We start from the raw sequence: 19,386 nt of genomic DNA, 5'->3' as shown, positions 1-19,386 counted from the left end.
TTCTGAGTGTGGCTGCTCGCTGTCGGTGACTGGCTGCGCCCCCCAGCGTGTCTCTGCCTCCTTCCTCCTCCTCCTCCTCCTCTCTGGCTCTGTCTGCAGCTGCAGACACGCTTTCACTCTCCCCACTTTCTGCCTCCTCCTGCTCCGTGGAGCTCTGCTGCCGCTGACCCTGGATTCATCCAGCATCCATCAGCTGAAACAGGATGATTGGCAGATTTTGCTTCATATTTCCAAGCTGTTGGTTCCTTCTGTATCTTCTATCAGGTTAGTAAATGGGGCTGTTATTTTAATGTGTCATCTTACTGACTTGTTGCTTTACATAAAACTGTATTAAGTCTGTCTATATTGTCACAAATAGGCTTGATGTTTCTAGTTGCATACTTAAATAAAATCACCACATGTAATGCTGTAAATAAAGTATACAAGCATAAAAACTGTTAGTTTTGCGGTTTGATTTAGCTTTGTTTTCATATCACATGGAGGGATGATAGACAGCAATATCATTCAGGGGATACGTAAGAAATAGCTTGAGAATATTAAAAAAACAGCTTTAAATACAAAAAAAAAGTTCTTCCATGCAAAATATACTGCAATAAATATCTGATGTTCTGCTCTGGTGCAGGAGGAACATGTTCAGAAGCAGAGCATAAGCTCTTCTCTGTGATATTTTCCAAGTACAATCAGTACATACGACCAGTGGAAAACGTCTCTGATCCCGTTATTGTGCAGTTTGAAGTGTCCATGTCACAGCTGGTCAAAGTGGTGAGCATTTATTATGTTATTATAAGTCACAACAGCCATACATACATCACTTTGGTAAATGAGAATGACCTGAAAAAGGGGAGTATCAATATAAAAGAGTGTGCAGAGAGAAGAAAACTCCAGCTTGCTTCACTCAGGTTCGTCGCTTTCACGTAAGACAGGCTTTTTTTTGGACTTCTACAAAGTTCTGTGTAAGGAAGGACAGACGGGGGATGCCACTGGAGATACCTGCAGCCCCGCTGAGCAGGGAGCTAGACAAGAACGGTCTCAGCGTGGATGTCTGGCTCGCCAGGACGTGATGGAAATGTCAGGTGTCTGATTGGCTCTCAGTTTTGTCGCTGCTGCTCCCACCGAGCACTTCTGGTCTGCTTTTGCTGTGTTTTTGAGCATCACACCAAATCAAATCAAACCCCATTAAGATATGAAGATAGTTTCTCATTACCCCCTTCAAGATGATTTACAGTGAAGGAGCAGGTGTAGATTTGGTGTACAGTAATTCAGTTTTTTGCTATCATGTCAAAATAGATCAAAATTACAAGTCACTCTTGTGTATTTCTGTTGAATAAGAAAACCGGATTTATTAGGTTAAATCATAAGTGTCAAGTAACGACTGTTGTCAGCTGATGTCTTGGCAAGAAAGTCAGATGTGAAACTGTCAAACTTTAATGTTATAGTTTTCTTCACAGAGAAAGAAACGTCAGCGTTTGTTCTCTGGAAAGGTTTTTCATGAAAATTGTAACTCAGTTGTAATGTCATGTAATATTTAACACCTTAATGCCTTTAATACCGAAAATCCTTTAAAAAAAATTAAGGTGGTTATTATATCTTGAAATTATAAATACTCCTTTAACAGTTTCTAAATATTATTTTTTTCTGTAACATTATGAATACGTTGGGTAATTTATGATTTATTTATTCATTTATTTGAATACAACTTTTTTATTATCATCATTATGGGAGTGGTACAGATGTTAATAAAACGACTTTATCATATTCCTCTTAACTAAGAAAATGAAGTCTGTCCTGGTGCATCAAGATGGTGTACGTAATAAATAAATAAATAGATCATTTGACGTAGCAGCGCACAGAGCCCACTGCTGATGGATGACTGTTTTTTCCTCAGCGACACCTGGTGCTCCTGATACAGACGCAGCTGTTATTGGATGGCTTACACCAATTACAGCATGGCTATATGAGTTCATTTAGACCATCAATAGCTCATCGGCTGGCCTGCTTCAGTCATCATCCCAAAATAAGGGATGAGGCCCACTGGGGAATAGCAATGTGTGTTTTGTCAACAAATGCTGGTCTTTCAGAGAAAACAATTTGTCATGTTTGAAATAGGTTTATTGAATTATTTTACCTTTTTTTTTTTCAAAAATTTTACGCTCAAGTGTTTTTCCTTGCCCAGAAAGCTTGGGGACTACCAGTATTTCAAAATGTAGAAACAGTTGTTTTTTCTTCTTCATTTCGACCGAAAACAAGGGATATAAACAACTAGTGTCCCCCTGTCAAGCTGAGTCGATAACTTTGTCCTCGTGGAAATACACGGCACTTCCCGACAGTCAGATCATCCCTTTAACATCAATCATCATCAATTGATCAACACTTCTGATTATGTAATCACCCTTAAAAAATGCTTGTACTGGACTGTCTCAGAAAATTAGAATATTGTGGTTTTCTGTAATGCAATTACAAAAAAAAAAATGTCATACATTCTGGATTCATTACAAATCAACTGAAATATTGCAAGCATTTTATTATTTTAATATTGCTGATCATGGCTTACAGCTTAAGAAAACTCAAATATCCTATCTCAAAAAATTAGAATATTCTGGGATTCTTAATCTTAAACTGTAAGCCATAATAAGCAATATTAAAATAATAAAAGGCTTGCAATATTTCAGCTGATTTGTAATGAATCCAGAATGTATGACATTTTTGTTTTTTTAATTGCATTACAGAAAATAAAGAACTTTATCACAATATTCAAATTTTCTGAGACAGTCCTATACATGCTGCATAACGATTGCAAAATCAGTTTGCAGAGTTTTGAATAAGTTAATATAACAAAATCAGTGGACAACATTTTAAGTGGATTATCTTATCTGAATCTGTAGCAACTGATGTCTTTGCATCCCAAGTGATTTTGAGATAAACCACATGGGTGTGTCTGTAAAACTAATCTTACTGGTCTGCCTGTCCACCTGTCTTACCAGAGACCCCAGAGCTCTCCATGATAGCAAACGGTCACATAAATGGTTAATGTTATGCACTGGGTCATGAGATTGGCTCATTCACGGTCTAAATCACACATAAACCTGACCCCTGCAGCTTGTCCCCCCTCCCCTCCTCGGTCCTTCCGCCCCTCTGCTTTACCACTGAGATGTTGGAGTCAAAGTTAGGGCTGTGCTGTGGCCTCCTGACTCTAGCTGTCATGTCCGTTATGCTCCAGGCGCGGAGGACTCAGGTGTGCCACTCTGGAACTTCACGTCTGGGATACACTGACTTATGACCCTGCAAAAAGCACTCAAACATCCTCAGCCGTGAATTGCATGATTGCCTGTGACAGTATTCTTCCAGTTTTTACTTAAAATGTCAACATTTATCAGATTTTCTTTCCTCTAATGTCTTCATAATCTAATCTACTCTGTTTTTAGGATGAACTCAATCAGATCATGGAGACCAATCTTTGGCTGAGACATGTAAGTTGATGGTCCATGACTGTGAAAATAGACCTTGAGCAAGGGCATAAAGTATGGCTGCAGCCTGCTGTCATATATGACTGTTGAAGGGATAGACTGACAGCATGAATTATTTATGGAAGGAAGCTTTTTAAACAAATTGTTCCATGTGATTCAACTCAAAAAGGCGGAAAACAAATGCATTTAGATTTCACAGTCAATTTTCAAATGTTGTTTTGGTTCATTTGACAGCAGTTTAGAAATCTAGACAGTCAATAATATAAATTTTAATTAGGCAAAAGAGATATCTAAGCTTCTTCATCAAACTGAACCTGAGGGTTTAAGCCTGATTTGTATTTTTTAATTACACAGAAGAACGTTTTCCACAAAATGAAGGCAAGCATATGCACATGTGGAACAGCCTGGTGCTTTTTCCCTTTCAGGTGGAGCCTCTTTTTTAAATGACACACAGTGCAGTGGACCAGGTTTGACGGAAATGAGGTGGGATAACTCTCGCAGTCTCATTTAGTAAAGCTGAGCAAAGACTATTCTGTGCTAGAGTTGTATTTCTGCTAAAGGTCTGGAGTGTAATTGCCATTTCGTGTAAAGTGTACAGGCTCAATTTATCTCAATTTATCTTCATCTATCATCATTTTTTTTTTTTTTAGTGTCTCTAGAAAATCCACAGAGTATAACAGCAGGGTGCTGCTTTTCCCTATTTTACAAAGGACTTGAGATATTTATAGTTTTGTAATGAATTGTGCTATTGACAGCACTCTGGGGTTGCTTTGCTGCACGACTTCACGAGTCTCCCAGAGAGAGCTGTTGGTCCTGTGGGCAGGGTCAGACTCAGTGGCCAAAATTGCCATTAAAAACACTATAAATTATGATCTAATTGATTAAATCACACACACGAATGCGCACACACACACACACACACACACACTACAGCATGGGCTCTGTGTAGTCTCTGCAGGACATGATGATCGTTAATGGCTTTTATAAGAGACATTTTACAAGAGAATGCATTAAAATTAATCACGGAAGATAATCAACACGAGAAAACAACTGTGGATTCCTTGTTTTTTATTTTTTTCAGTCAAGTCAAGTCAAGTCAAATTTTATTTATATAGCACATAAACAAACGGCTGAGCCACAACCAAAGTGCTTCACAGAAAGCGAAGACATAAAAAAGGGGACTAGAAAAGGGCTAAGAGACAAAATCTGAATAAGACAAAATAAAAAATAAATAAAAAGAGACTAATTAAAAGCAAAGGAAAAAGGGTGGGTCTTTAAAGGAGCATGAGGCAGGAGTTTTCTAGTAATAATGTCAGATGAAGCGTTCCAAACCAAAAAGAATGAGCCCTCTAGCGTATGTCTCCATTGACTTGAACAGGCTGTGTGCTGCAAAATGTGCTACAATTCTGGGCCCGAATTTCCCGCGCTGTCCTGCGGATGTGACGTCATGCACGTTCTCCCGCGCCGGCTTCGCTGTTGGCTGCAGTACCCCCGACGGCCGTCGTGGCGAATTGTGGCGTTAATGAGTCTAATTTCTTAAAAGGAGCCTCATGCTCCTTTAACTGAGATTTAAAAATATGTAAAGACTGGGCCGCCCGGATGTGTAAGGGAAGGGAGTTCCAGAGTCTGGGGGCTGCCACAGCGAAGGCTCTGTCCCCCCTGGTTTTAAGCCTGGTTATTATGAAGGCATTTAAGAAAAATAGATACTTAAAAAGGTATGTTTTAGTCACGCTAGCAGCCTCTCTCCGTGTGGCCAAACTTCCCTCAAACTGTGCACAGCCTGCCATATGGCTCCCAAAATGTGAGTTTATAGAGTCTTGATTAGCGAAGCTATGTTAAAATGTGAGTTCATTGTACTCATTTCGGTGACCGTGAAACATCATATTGCTATACTGTCAAATTGAAGTAGTTATCTATTCCTCTTATCTAAAATACAATTCAGTACCATTACAGGCATGCTAAAATGCTGACATGCTAAAGTGTGAGTTAGATCTCCAAGCCCAACTAAGTTTCCTTGCCACACAATGAATTGATGTCAGCGGTTTTATCTTGCTGACTGGATCCTTTTTCAGCCGCATTCTGGCCAAAAGTTTAACAGACTTCAAATTAATATACATATAAACATGTTTTGTTTTTTTATTTTTAGTAATCTGTTATTTTTTTGAGAAAATTTTTTTTTTGGGTTATTATAGATCTGGAACGATTACAAACTCAAATGGAACCCAAAAGATTTTGGAGGCGTTGAGTTTATCCGAGTGCCATCCAACAGGATATGGAAACCAGACATTGTCCTGTACAACAAGTGAGTAGAAACAACAAACTGTTGGAACATCTTTATATTTTCACTTTTATTTATTTCTTTATTTATGTTTGTGCATTTGCTTAAAAGGCATGCTGCTGTATCAGTATTTATAGCTTATTTTTGCTTTGACAACTCCTAAGATAGAATACGAAAACCATTACAAAATTCTAAAACAGGAAGTTTTTAATTTAATCTACTGTTTTTCATCTTCAACGTTAGCTGTGCTCCTGTTTTCACATACTCATCTTCTCTGTCTATACAGTGCAGTTGGAGATTTTCAGGTGGATGACAAAACAAAGGCGCTGCTTCGCTACAACGGTGACGTTACTTGGATCCCACCAGCCATATTCAAGAGCTCGTGCAAGATTGACGTCACATACTTCCCCTTTGACTACCAAAACTGCACAATGAAGTTCGGCTCCTGGACCTACGACAAGGCCAAGATTGACCTGGTGTTAATCGGCTCCACTATCAACCTCAAGGACTTCTGGGAAAGCGGCGAGTGGACGATAATCGATGCGCCTGGCTACAAACATGACATCAAGTATAACTGTTGTGAAGAGATCTACACAGATATCACCTACTCTTTGTACATCCGGCGTTTGCCTCTTTTCTACACTATCAACATGATCATCCCCTGCCTCCTCATCTCCTTCCTCACAGTGCTTGTTTTCTACCTGCCCTCTGACTGCGGTGAGAAAGTCACACTGTGCATCTCCGTCCTGCTGTCTTTGACTGTGTTCCTCCTGGTCATAACAGAGACCATCCCGTCCACCTCGCTAGTTATACCCCTGATCGGAGAATACCTTCTCTTCACCATGATTTTTGTCACCCTCTCTATCGTTATCACCGTTTTTGTATTGAACGTCCACTATCGCACCCCCAAGACGCACACAATGCCCTGCTGGGTGCGTACTGTGTTTCTGGGACTGCTGCCCAGAGTGATGTTCATGACCAGGCCAGAGAAAGACCCAGAGAAGGTGAGCGTGACTGACAGTGTTCAGGCGATCCAGTTGAGACCCTGCGCTCTCCATTCGTCAGGTACTCTGCAAAAGCCGCAGAAGCCTCGGGCTCTGCCCTCCGGCGGGGTATCGAGCCTTACGAAGCGCCAGCGGTTTCTGAACAACACGGAGCTCTCCAATCTCCGAAACTTGAGTGGGGACACAAATAAATGTGCCGGGTCTGGCCTCCTGTGTTACGAGGGTCGCTGCAACTGCTGCTGGCAAAAGAGATCTGGCCAACTACCCTCCGACTCTGGAGGAGGGAGCGGGGGACTGGGCAGCCTGGGGGCCCTGACCGGAGGCAGCGCTGCCGGGCCTGAAGGGGAAAGTCAGTGCTCCAGCTCCGAGTCTCTCGATGGAGGACTAGTTTCCCTTTTGCCTCTTTCCCCTGAGGTCAGGGAGGCCATTGAGAGCGTTAAATACATAGCAGAGAATATGAGACTACAGAATGAAGCAAAGGAGGTGAGAAGAAGTCATGTTAACTGTTGAATTTATTCAGAGGTGGGTAGTAACGAGTTACATTTACTCCGTTACATTTACTTGAGTAAGTTTTGGGAAATTTTGTACTTTTAGGAGTAGTTTTGAATCACTATACTTTTTACTTTTACTTGAGTAGATTTGTGAAGAAGAAACTGTTACTCTTACTCCGCTACATTAGGCTACATTGAGCTGTTACTTTTCTTTTATCCCTTTTATCCGCGTACGCGTCAATCTCATGACATCACTGGGTGATTCTTTGGGAAAAATGTTTGTTTTTGCATGTTTTGCCACATATACACAGACTCAAACACACACAGAGTTTCTATGAGTTCATGTTTGTTCTAGTTCTGCCTGGTTAAAAAAGAAAAGTACAAAGGCTTGAAATTTTGTGCTACTTGTGCTTAATTTATTTTTTTGTTCTGTTATTCTTTTATTTTATTATTTATTAAAGTACTTGAATTTACTTTAAGATTATTTTAATTTAAGCTATTTTTTTTATTAATTTTAATTTATTTTATTGATTTAATTTCCCTGAAGATGATTATTTTGTACTTTTGTCTGTTTTAATGGTTGTGTTAAAAAAAAAAAATCAGACGTTACTCAACAGTTACTCAGTACTTGAGTACTTTTTTACTTTTACTCAAGTAATTATTTGGATGACTACTTTCTACTTCTACTTGAGTCATATTATTCTGAAGTAACAGTACTTTTACTTGAGTACAGTTTTTGGCTACTCTACCCACCTCTGAATTTATTAGGGAACTTGCTTTCATTTAAACAATGATGGTAAAAATGTTTTCACTGTGATCCTCCTGCAGGTTCAGGATGACTGGAAGTACGTTGCCATGGTCATCGATAGGATCTTCCTGTGGGTTTTTGTTCTTGTGTGCATCCTTGGAACAGCTGGCCTGTTCCTCCAGCCGCTTTTACTTGGGGATGATATTTGATTTAATATGATAAAACTAATGCTCCGGACTACCTGTGACATACAGTGTTCAGGCCGAGGAGGAAAAATTGCTGCGATTCAAGCATTTTTCCTCTTTATTTGTTTATTTCACGGTTAGTTTGATGACAATAATTTCAGGACTCTTTAAAGGTGTGAGGATAACCATGAAAAACTCTTGGAGTTTCAACCTGCAACCAGATCATCTGGTCTTCGGCTTGGAAGCATCTTATCACCAGGACATATTTTATTCTATAGCACAATTCAACATCAAGGTGATTTAAAGTGCTTTACAAACACAATAAAAGATTAAAAAAAACATAAATAAAAAGCATATTTAATACGTATTGAATACATAGTTAAAACCAACGACATAACATATATTAAACACGTAGCATACGTGTTACTCTGGAGGCCATTGTGTGCAATAGTAAAATTAAACTGATGTTTTCTGTTTGTTTGATTTATTCGGTAAAGCTGTAAAAATGAATACACTGCCATGAAAATACACGATCAATCACAGTAATGTTTAAAGTTGGTCCTGTGTGTCGTGTGATTTTCAGTTTCTGACCTCTGACTCAAATGAAAGGTGGTAATTGTCTTTAGTGTACAGTTTATCTTTGGATTAATACGTGTATAAAACCAAGGCTCCAAAGTATCACAGATCTGTAATATTCATTTGGATGGATAAATAATGGCTATAATGATTAAAATCACTGAATTTGACAACTTGTTCCAACATTGTGCAAGGATACACGTGATACAACATTATTTATAAAGAACAACATCTTGCAATGGAGGATTTGGGCCTCCATCAGCAGGACAATAAAATGTATTAATTTATTATTATTATAACAAGGACACACACACACACACACACACACACACACACACACACACACACACACACACACACACACACACACACACACACACACACACACACACACACACACACACACACACACACACACACACACACACAATAACTACCACACTAAACTATGGTGTACAGTGTATGTCTGGTCTAGTCAAGCTAAATCCTGTCAATGGTCATCTATGCAGCACTTTTACAGTAACTTTGGTGTTTTTGTGTTGGCTACAGGGGTTTTAGTGCTGGCTGAGGATCCTTTTGCAGCCTTTTTTTCATGAAGGCTGCAAGAAGAAACTGCAGGATTAATTCATTCACTTTTTCACACGAACATTTTTGACTGCAGTTTGACTACAGCCCAGGAACTTATTATGCTTTGACAAATTTAGAAGATTAGAAAAAAGCAAGTGGGAGTGAGAAAAGTAGAAACAAATCAATAAATAGAAAGCAAAAGCACCTGGAAAAAACTGAAAAACCCACAAATGCTATATATATATATATATATATATATATATATATATATATATATATATATATATATATATATATATATATATATATATATATATATATATATATATATATATATATACACACACACACCACACAACTAAAGATGCAAAAACTACATAGAATTATATTTTAAAATATATCTTTAAAATGTATTATATACTGTATTACACTGTATTATATAGTAAATATTTTTAGAATATCATCAGACATAAATAAGCAAATGCATACAAATGAACTATGCATATGCATCATGAACTGCTACTGATGCTTTGATTATTTTTTTATCTGGCCAAATCTTTCAGTCATTATATATATTTTTTAATTTTATTTCTATATTTCCATCTATTCATTTACCTCTGATAGGTGTATTTGTATTTCCACATTTTAAATTGTTTTAGTAAATTATTTTCCTTTTTTATATACAGATGTGTATTTATTTAATTAGGAATTGACTAAATTATTTAATTTTCTTTTTGTTTGCTTTTGTGTGTCTGGTTCTTTAGCCTCTTTCTCTTTTATAATGATACTAATAATAAAAGCTAAAAGTAGGCAGCCTCACTGGCATTACTTGTAATCCGTGATAGGATTCTGCATATATATTAGTGGTTAGTATGAATTGGTGAAAACCTTTATCCATGACATACTGTATATATGAATTTTAATCTTGCAGCAGATGTGAATTTTCTCAAAGTACGCGAGTGTGAATGTGCGTCCTACTGGTCCTCTTTGACAGTCTACTCTAACATATTTTATTAATATATTTTTCTATCCCTGATGGGATTCTTTTGATCTCTGCCTGCAATGTGGCCGGAATGTGGGCGGAGCTAAAGGCTTAGAACTCTGGGCGTGGTGTGATGTCAGGTATGATGTCAGGTATGATGTCAGGTGTGATGTCAGGAATGATGTCAGGTGTGATGTCAGGTGTGATGTCAGGTGTGATGTCAGGTGTGATGTCAGGTGTGATGTCAGGTGTGATGTCAGGTGTGATGTCACAGAGAGTCTTTGATGTTTCAGATCATTCCATTTCTGCAGACTGTTGGCACAACCTCTGCTCACACTCCTCTCAGAGACATAACATCGTTTTAAAAACACAATGTTTGTGCGTACAACTTTCAACGGTCGACATATTTCAGGATCTGCACAAACGGACAAGGAACAGGAGAGAAATGAGGAGGAAACAGACGATACACAACAGCCAAACAGCGTTTCCACTCACCAAACGGAAGAAACAAGCAATGAGCTGTCACATGACCCAAAGATCAGATACAACTTTCTGAAAGCAGAAAAGCATGCTGCAACAGACTTGGGCAAACACTTGAAAGGTCAAGTCAAACATCTGAACATGAAGCGCCAGACTCAAACAACCTTGGAGGAAAAATGTTTGAAGAAGCAAGAGAAGCTGGAGAACTTGGTCAGAAACAACAAGGCTCTCGAAAAACAAATTATGGCTATAAATTTGAGCTTAAGAGATGAGACAGAACTATAGGAAGAATACAACAGGATAAAAATGGAGCATAAAACCCTGACCCAGATTAATGATAAGATCCAAAGTCAACTTTTGAAATCCCAACAATCACTTTTAAAACAACAACATCTGGAAGAAAGGTCAAAGAGAAAACGGCAAGAGAACCAGTCTCTTTGCATGAACAATGTGATCCTGGAGCAACAGCTTCGGGAATTGAAAGAAAACATACAGTGGGGAGAACAAGTATTTGATACACTGCCGATTTTGCAGGTTTTCCCACTTGAAAAGCATGTAGAAGTCTGTAATTTTTATCATAGGTACTCTACTGTGAGTGATGGAATCTAAAAAAAAATCCAGAAAATCACATTGTATGATTTTTAAGTAATTAATTTGCATTTTATTGCATGACATAAGTATTTGATACATCAGAAAAACAGAACTTAATATTTGGTACAGAAACCTTTGTTTGCAATTACAGAGATCAGACGTTTCCTGTAGTTCTTGACCAGGTTTGCACACACTGTAGCAGGGATTTTGGCCCACTCCTCCATACAGATCTTCTCCAGATCCTTCAGGTTTCGGGGCTGTCGCTGGGCAATACGGACTTTCAGCTCCCTCCAAAGATTTTCTATTGGGTTCAGGTCTGGAGACTGGCTAGGCCACTCCAGGACCTTGAAATGCTTCTTACGGAGCCACTCCTTAGTTGCCCTGGCTGTGTGTTTCGAGTCGTTGTCATGCTGGAAGACCCAGCCACGACCCATCTTCAATGCTCTTACTGAGGGAAGGAGGTTGTTGGCCAAGATCTCGCGATACATGGCCCCATCCATCCTCCCCTCAATACGGTGCAGTCGTCCTGTGTAGCCGTGTAGTTCTGGGCTGATCCCTCACCTTCCTCATGATCATTGATGCCCCACGAGGTGAGATTTTGCATGGAGCCCCAGACCGAGGGAGATTGACCGTCATCTTGAACTTCTTCCATTTTCTAATAATTGTGCCAACAGTTGTTGCCTTCTCACCAAGCTGCTTGCCTATTGTCCTGTAGCCCATCCCAGCCTTGTGCAGGTCTACAATTTTATCCCTGATGTCCTTACACAGCTCTCTGGTCTTGGCCATTGTGGAGAGGTTGGAGTTTGTTTGATTGAGTGTGTGGACAGGTGTCTTTTATACAGGTAACGAGTTCAAACAGGTGCAGTTAATACAGGTAATGAGTGGAGAACAGGAGGGCTTCTTAAAGAAGAACTAACAGGTCTGTGAGAGCCGGAAGTCTTACTGGTTGACAGGTGATCAAATACTTATGTCATGCAATAAAATGCAAATTAATTACTTAAAAATCATACAATGTGATTTTCTGGATTTTTTTTTAGATTCCATCACTCACAGTTGAAGAGTACCTATGATAAAAATTACTGACTTCTACATGCTTTTCAAGTGGGAAAACCTGCAAAATCGGCAGTGTATCAAATACTTGTTCTCCCCACTGTACGTACATCACTCTGGACCAGAGTTATTATGGTTAACAACGAATAAGACTGAAACAGTGAAAAAATAATCCAAAACAACAACTAAAATTATCCAAAACCAGCTGAATCGAAATAGTATTGAAAAGTAATGAAAAGAAGCTAAAACTGGCTTTACAATTTCATGTCTTTATCTGGAGAAGATCCAGGTCGTCAAAGTGATCATTCAAATTCATTTTAATAATTAGGTGGATTATTAACCAGTGCATTACGCATGTATGAAGTTAAATACTGACGGTCATCTTACCGTGCTGTTATGACTGTTTTTATACATGATAGAGCATCATGTTTTTTGCAAAGTTGTCAAATATATGATGATTATTGTTTGTGTTTAAGCTTTTGTGGTAGAATTTATTGGTCATTTTTCACATGTTATATTAAAACAGGGGGCTTATGGATGTAGGGTCTCAAATTTCTGGGAATTTTCCATCAAAATATATGGAATTTAATGGAAATACGTTTGCTAGTTAGGCCTATAACAGTTAACTTAAATGAAGGTGAAAAACATTTTTCAACATGGTATTGGTGAGGGAAAAAAAAATCTAATTTAATGCAAATACACTTGAACCCAGAGGCTACTTTTGCGCCCTGGGCGAACTGTTCATCCACCAACCACCCCGTCCCGAAGAAGAAAAAAAACACATCCCATCAATGAACAGTCACGTATCTTTATTAATAAATAATCAAAGTGTAGAAAGTATAAAAGACATTTTGCCAAAGATATAAATGAAAAGAATGTAGCTGTGTCCAAAGTTGACTGAAAATTAAACATTTGAAACATACAGGATATGCATATACTGTGTATGGACTAATTTGTTGTTGTTAAGCTTCGATCAAACGAATATGTGAAATATCTTGGGACTAACAACAGTAATAAATGATTATTTACTAAAGACCGACTATTGAAAATCAGGCATTGCTTTTGATTTGTACTTCAACAAAATCCCTTTAAAAAACAAGTCCACAGGTGAATCTCCTCTGAATTTCAACCAATAATCTTTGCCAGCATCAGGACTGTTGTCCTGAGATTAGAATATAACCATTAAAACATCAACATGACACTTCTTACTTTGTATTTATAGGGGCCTATTATTATTGGAGTTATCCTTATTACGATGAGTAATAAAAAAAATACATCAAGTGGTGGCGAATGTGTTGAAATAGTGACATCATGTGGTATATTTTTGATATTGCAAGTGATTTGTTTTGAAAGGATTGATGACTGAGAAGGTTTTAACTGCTTTAGTAATATTCTGTATTTCACTTGTATAATTAGCTACTTCAAATGGTAAACTGATAATATTTCAATAATTCAAATGCATTAACATAAGTCTTGATAAATTAGGAGAAACTGAGGGTCGACAAGCATTAAACAGTGAAAGAGCATTTCACATTCTTGTAAAAATCTTTCTTAATTAATGAGGTTTGAATTGGCACAGTTTTACACAAAAGCTTACCAGCTCTGTTTGGGGGGTGTTGAGATGGTCCAATGTTCATAATAATTAATATAACCAATATTAAAATCAAAATCAGTTTCCAATGTGCTTTTGTAATTAAGGTCAAAATCTGTAGATTAAAAGAAAAGTTTGTAGTGTTCCTTAATATTATAATACTGTTGAGTTATATCATTTTGTTGACATGAAGTTACTTCTCTTGAGAAAACTATGAGATTCCAATTTTCAAAGGCTTTTATTGTCAATTTTCTATGTCAGAACATACAGAGGAATCGAAATACTGTTCTCTCACCACAGAGATAACAAAAAGACACACTTAAAGAAAGATGTTAATGAAAAATAAAAATAGATTAAGAAGATGAAGTTTTGCACATGAAATCGGTTAGATTCAACAAATGAAATCTGATCTCTGACTTCCTGGAATCCCTTTTAGAACAAACAAAACTTCTAAGTCTCTCAGCTTTTTCTTCTGTTCACATATGCATAATAATAATAATAATTGTTCAATATCAAGTTACTTATTACTGTTACAGATGTCATTTGTAATGTCTTGTAAAAGTAATATTGATCATTTCTAAAATGCAGATGAAGATGACAGTGGAATTAATCCAAACTATGCCAAGTAACAAATTGACAGGATTTAAATACAATTTTCAAAAATATTTCTATCTGATAAACATATTTGGAAATTGATTTATTATATTCAATGGGGTAAGAAGCATCACACATCATAATAAGTAAAAGTAGATCTTGGAAAGGATTATTTTATAGAAAGTATCCGAGTATTATCATGAAAATATGCATAAAGCATTAAAAGGTTGAGTATTTAAGAACGAGAAAGTAATCCTACAACACTTACACGATGGAAAATTATACTATGGGATGAAGGTTTATGAAGTGATATGAAAAACAATCAGGTAAGATACACAGTTTGTACAGTTTGACAAAGTTGATGTTCTGTACATGTAAAGTATTTTACATACAAAAGTTGAAACCCGACAGAAGAAAGATTGCCGTTAACCATCTTTTTCACATGTATCCTTACTCATGTTTCACCTTCCGTTTACTCATTGCTTTACATAAACACCTGATGAAGATCACAGTGTTTAAAAGCAGAAACAATGGCGCTCCAGTCAGGAACAGAACTACATCCACGGAGTAGTAGGAGTACCAGGGTAGTCGGTAGGACTCGGTTCTCAGGTGAGCAGCACCTTTGTGTCTCATGACGAACTCTATCCAGAAGAGAGCCGTGTCCAGCGGCTTCATTGGCTGATCTCTGTGCAGTCTGGAGAGTCTCTGCATGTTCATCCTGTATGAGGGATCATTCAGCACTTCCTGTATGGCCTTCAGGAAGTTGTCATCTTTGTCCACTGTAGCTAATGTGAGAATTTTAGCAGATCCTCTCTCTTGCAGACGGAGAAGGTTGTCAAACTGGTCAAAAAACACAGGTAGTCCCACAACTGGAACTCCGTGATAAATGGCTTCTTGGACACCGTTTGTTCCTCCGTGAGCCACAAACAGCTTTATCTTTGGATGTCCTAATAGGTCATTCTGGGGCATCCAGTCCACCACCAGAGTGTTGTTGCCCAGGGTGGCAGGTCTCTTTCCTTTATACCTCCAGATGACTTTCTGTGGTAATTTAGCAAAAGTTGCAGCAATCTCATCTGCCATGTCATCAGGAAGTTCGCTAACGAATGTTCCCAAAGACATGATGATGACTCCGTGCTCTCCAGAACTCTGCACAAACTCCTCCAGATGTTCAGGAAGAGGCTTTGCGGGTTTACAGTGAAAGCCTCCTATGTAGACGACATTCGGCATTGTGGGACGAGGGAACTCAAACACAAAGTCCACTCTCATGAGCCAAAGATCTGCCCCCTGTAATAAGTGTCTGTATCTAACTTCTGATCCAAAAAATCGCTCACAGACAGCTTGATACTGGGGGCGGATAAAAAACCTGTCCTGGGTTTCCCAGATGGCATAGAAAATAACATTTTTGACTCTTCCCATGAAAGTCATTTTATCTGTGAGTCCTGATCGGGTAATTGGGATATAAGATAAGGGAGAAGGGGCTATGGCCAAGTGCCCCTCCCCACTGGTAACCCATCTCACATTATAGACAAGTGGTAGTTTAAGAGCATGAGCCAAAATGATACCTGCTCCCAGTGCTGGATCAGTGAGAACCAGGTCATAATTGTTTGTTTTTAAAGTAATCATCAGTTCTTCATCCTCTAACATGGTAGTGACCAGTTCGCACATAATCCCATGCATGTTGGACATTGACTTAAACATTTCAAGCTGCAAACTCACAAAGTTCATAAAAGAGCTACTAATGGAAGAGGAAAAGTCCCTCTTTGTGGCAATTACCTTTTGGATGATGGGATTAATAAAATCGTGATTGAAGGTTCTGAGGACTGGAACTGTGATTGCCTTGTAGTGAGGAGAGTCGTCCTTGATGTACCAGCTGATGTTGGTTCGCACCACGTCGATCGCGTGTCCCTGGGAGTGCAGAGCTCTGACGATGATCTCCATGTTCACCCAGTGGCTTCCCTCAAAAGGGACGACTAAAATCCGGCCTCCGTGACCAACTTCCCACGAAAAAAATACTACAGATAATAAAAGAAAAAATGCATATTTCCTTCCGCCCATCTTTGAACTAGAAGATAATAAAATAAGAATGAGTCTCTCAGGATAAGAAAACTAGCAGGTAAAGTACTTTCATGCAAAGTCTTGCTTGCACTTGAGCTTATCTTAGAGAAATAAAAACGAAGTGCTGCAGCTGCAGTGACTTACCTGTTCGGTGTGATCAGCTCCAGCCCTGCACGCAGTTTGTGCCTCCAGTCTGAACCTCTCAGGTACCAGCCCAGTTTCTAACTGCACAGTCTTTGAAAGGCTTGCATAAATTAGGTTATTTTTTTGTTTTTTATTTTGTGATGCAGGAACAGTGTTCTCTTTGTTCAACCCGAACTACACTGACTTGTATTAATTGTATTTGCAACATGCGACTGCCGTCAAACCAGCCCTGTCGGAAAATAGTGTCACTTTAAAATCAACGGCGATTGTGAGCTGTTTTCAGAATAAAAGCTCATTGTTATTCATTGTTGCGACTTGTTTCAATATGTGAATACTGATAATAATAATAATAATAATAATAATAATAATAATAATAATAATAATAATAATAATAATAATAATAACAATAATAATAATAATCATAATAATCATAATAATCATAATAATACTCTCACTCATTGCAAATCACAACTCAAAACGCATCTGTTCAAAACCTCCTATCTCACTTAAGGCTCATTTCTCTGCCTCTTTCTGTTGTTTCTTTTTTTCTTTATTTTTACTGCTGCTGTTTTTAAATGTTTTCTGATTTTTTTAAATGTGTTCTGCTGTTTTTATTTTTTTTGAATGTGTTGTGTACGGCGACTTTGAGTGCCAAGAAAGGCGCCTTTTACGTAAATATCATGTATTATTATTATTATTATTATTATTATTATTATTATTAATAATAATAATAATAATAATAATAATAATAATAATAATAATAATAATAATAATAATAATAATAATAATAATAAGCAAGAGTGGCTGATACATTACATTTGGTTCTGGTTCTGGTTCTGTCCCAGCAATCATTAAAAGTGCCCCATTCATGAATTCAGTCACGCACCAAATAAAAGCAAAATATAATGTGGTTTTTCAAAATAAAACCCTCGGGGATAGAGAGGAACTACTTGATGCGTCTCGTGCTTTTGGCGTGGATGACACGTGGACGCCTCCCACAGGAGGTGTTTGTCCGGGTCCAGCCGGAGGCTGCTGGTAAGCTGCATGACAGGAAAAATAATAACAATATAATAGTGACATTTCTCCGCCGGAAATGGGACACGTCCGTATTCTCCCGGAGGAATGAGTGGAGTTTGCTGGGAAGAGGAAGGTCTCACTGCTGCTGGCCCCCCATGATCCCATCCCGGACGAGCAGAAATCAACGGATGGATGGAGGGAAAACACTAAAACATATCAATGCAACATACCCCCTACTTTGACAAGACTATAAATCAAAAACTCCTAGTTGCCACAGCCTCATTTCAAGTCATACTAATAGTATCCCATCTGGGAATGTCACTCACCAAGTCTGAGCCCAATCTGATGAAGTATTTCAAAGAATTTGCAACATTTATTTTAAGAGTAAACACTATTAGTTTCACATAGAAATGAGCATTAAACAAATGGCCAACAGATATTTTGAATTCAGCCAGTCTCAAACAGCTACTTTCAGCATATCAACCCAACTGGAATTTATTCTGAAAGACATTTTGAACAGAAGACAAATTCAACACTTTTTTTTTAAATGTTTGCTCTTTGGTGAGAAACCGTAACATATAACCTTAAGCACACAATTGGCATTTCTAACTGTTTTTTCTTGCACCTTCCAGGCTTTTTTCATCCACCGACAAGCATTGGTCGTGAAACTATTTTTCACATGCGTCACAAGGTAACTAAAAACAAGAACGAGCATGCAAAAAAAGGGGGGAAAAAAAAGCCACTGAGGCCTGTTTTGTTAATGATTATTATGATTTGTATTATACTGTATTTATTATGATTATTATTTAACTATTGTTCTTTGGTTTAAATATATATATATATATATATATATATATATATATTTGAGCATGTTCGAAATAAAGTTTTTCATTCATTCATTCATTCATTCATTCATTTATTCATTCATTCATTCATTCAAGAACGTGTTTTGGGAAACAGCCATTATGTCCTTCAACTTTATGTGCACTTATACTTTAAAGGTTCACACGTCTTTGAGACACAGATTGACATTAACAAACATTTTCATTTTACATTTTATCAATATATAATTTGAAGTTTAATCTTTTAAAGTAATAAAAAAGGTTAGTGATAAGTCATAAGGATAGTCATCTTTAGAAGATCTAACAACCAGATAATGGTAGATTGTATTAACTATATGAGCTAACAAAGTAACACATTTAGAGGATTTTAAGTACAGTAAAATTCACAACTCTTATTACAATACAATATTTCTATCTGTGAAACATAGTTGGAAATATGAGACAAGATCATTTATTAAATGTGCTATTTATTATATTCAATGGGGGAAGAAGCATCACACATCATAACAAGTACAAATAGATCTTTTAAAGGATTATGTTATAGAAAGTATCTGAGTATTATCATGAAAATATATGCATAAAGCATTTAAAGGTAGAGTATTTAACAATGAGAAAGTAACCCTACAACAGTTATACAACAATAAAAGTATAATATCAGATGAAAGTAGGGATACAACGACACCACTTCTTTCAAACCGATACGATACCGATTCTTGGATCTGAGTAC

The 19,386-nt window shown here is 37.6% G+C and overlaps 2 protein-coding genes across 2 annotated transcripts; one reads left to right on the top strand and one right to left on the bottom strand.

The window, feature by feature from the left end:
• The first annotated feature begins 166 nt into the window (after positions 1 to 166).
• chrna3 (cholinergic receptor, nicotinic, alpha 3) lies at positions 167 to 8,372 on the top strand. Its single transcript, XM_061746250.1, has 6 exons — positions 167 to 264; positions 623 to 762; positions 3,423 to 3,467; positions 5,657 to 5,766; positions 6,029 to 7,229; positions 8,066 to 8,372. Exons 1-6 carry the CDS (start codon positions 204 to 206, stop codon positions 8,192 to 8,194), a joined length of 1,686 nt encoding a protein of 561 aa, XP_061602234.1. The 5' UTR covers positions 167 to 203; the 3' UTR covers positions 8,195 to 8,372.
• Positions 8,373 to 14,600: 6,228 nt separating this feature from the next.
• Positions 14,601 to 16,642, bottom strand: LOC133464296 (UDP-glucuronosyltransferase 2A2-like). The gene has a single exon (XM_061746248.1). It carries the CDS (start codon positions 16,537 to 16,539, stop codon positions 15,052 to 15,054), a length of 1,488 nt encoding a protein of 495 aa, XP_061602232.1. The 5' UTR covers positions 16,540 to 16,642; the 3' UTR covers positions 14,601 to 15,051.
• Positions 16,643 to 19,386: the final 2,744 nt, after the last annotated feature.

Source organism: Cololabis saira, chromosome 2, assembly GCF_033807715.1.
Source record: "Cololabis saira isolate AMF1-May2022 chromosome 2, fColSai1.1, whole genome shotgun sequence".
Classification (NCBI taxonomy): domain Eukaryota; kingdom Metazoa; phylum Chordata; class Actinopteri; order Beloniformes; family Belonidae; genus Cololabis; species Cololabis saira.
This window is presented reverse-complemented; position numbering and strand designations above follow the sequence as displayed.

Bases quoted from the DNA above. Each gene is read 5' to 3' on its own strand.
- chrna3 (XM_061746250.1), top strand. From the start codon at position 204: ATGATTGGCAGATTTTGCTTCATATTTCCAAGCTGTTGGTTCCTTCTG. The intron at 265-622 runs GTTAGTAAATGG...GCTCTGGTGCAG, and splicing joins CCTTCTGTATCTTCTATCAG to GAGGAACATGTTCAGAAGCA. The intron at 763-3,422 runs GTGAGCATTTAT...CTCTGTTTTTAG, and splicing joins TGTCACAGCTGGTCAAAGTG to GATGAACTCAATCAGATCAT.
- LOC133464296 (XM_061746248.1), bottom strand. From the start codon at position 16,539: ATGGAGATCATCGTCAGAGCTCTGCACTCCCAGGGACACGCGATCGAC.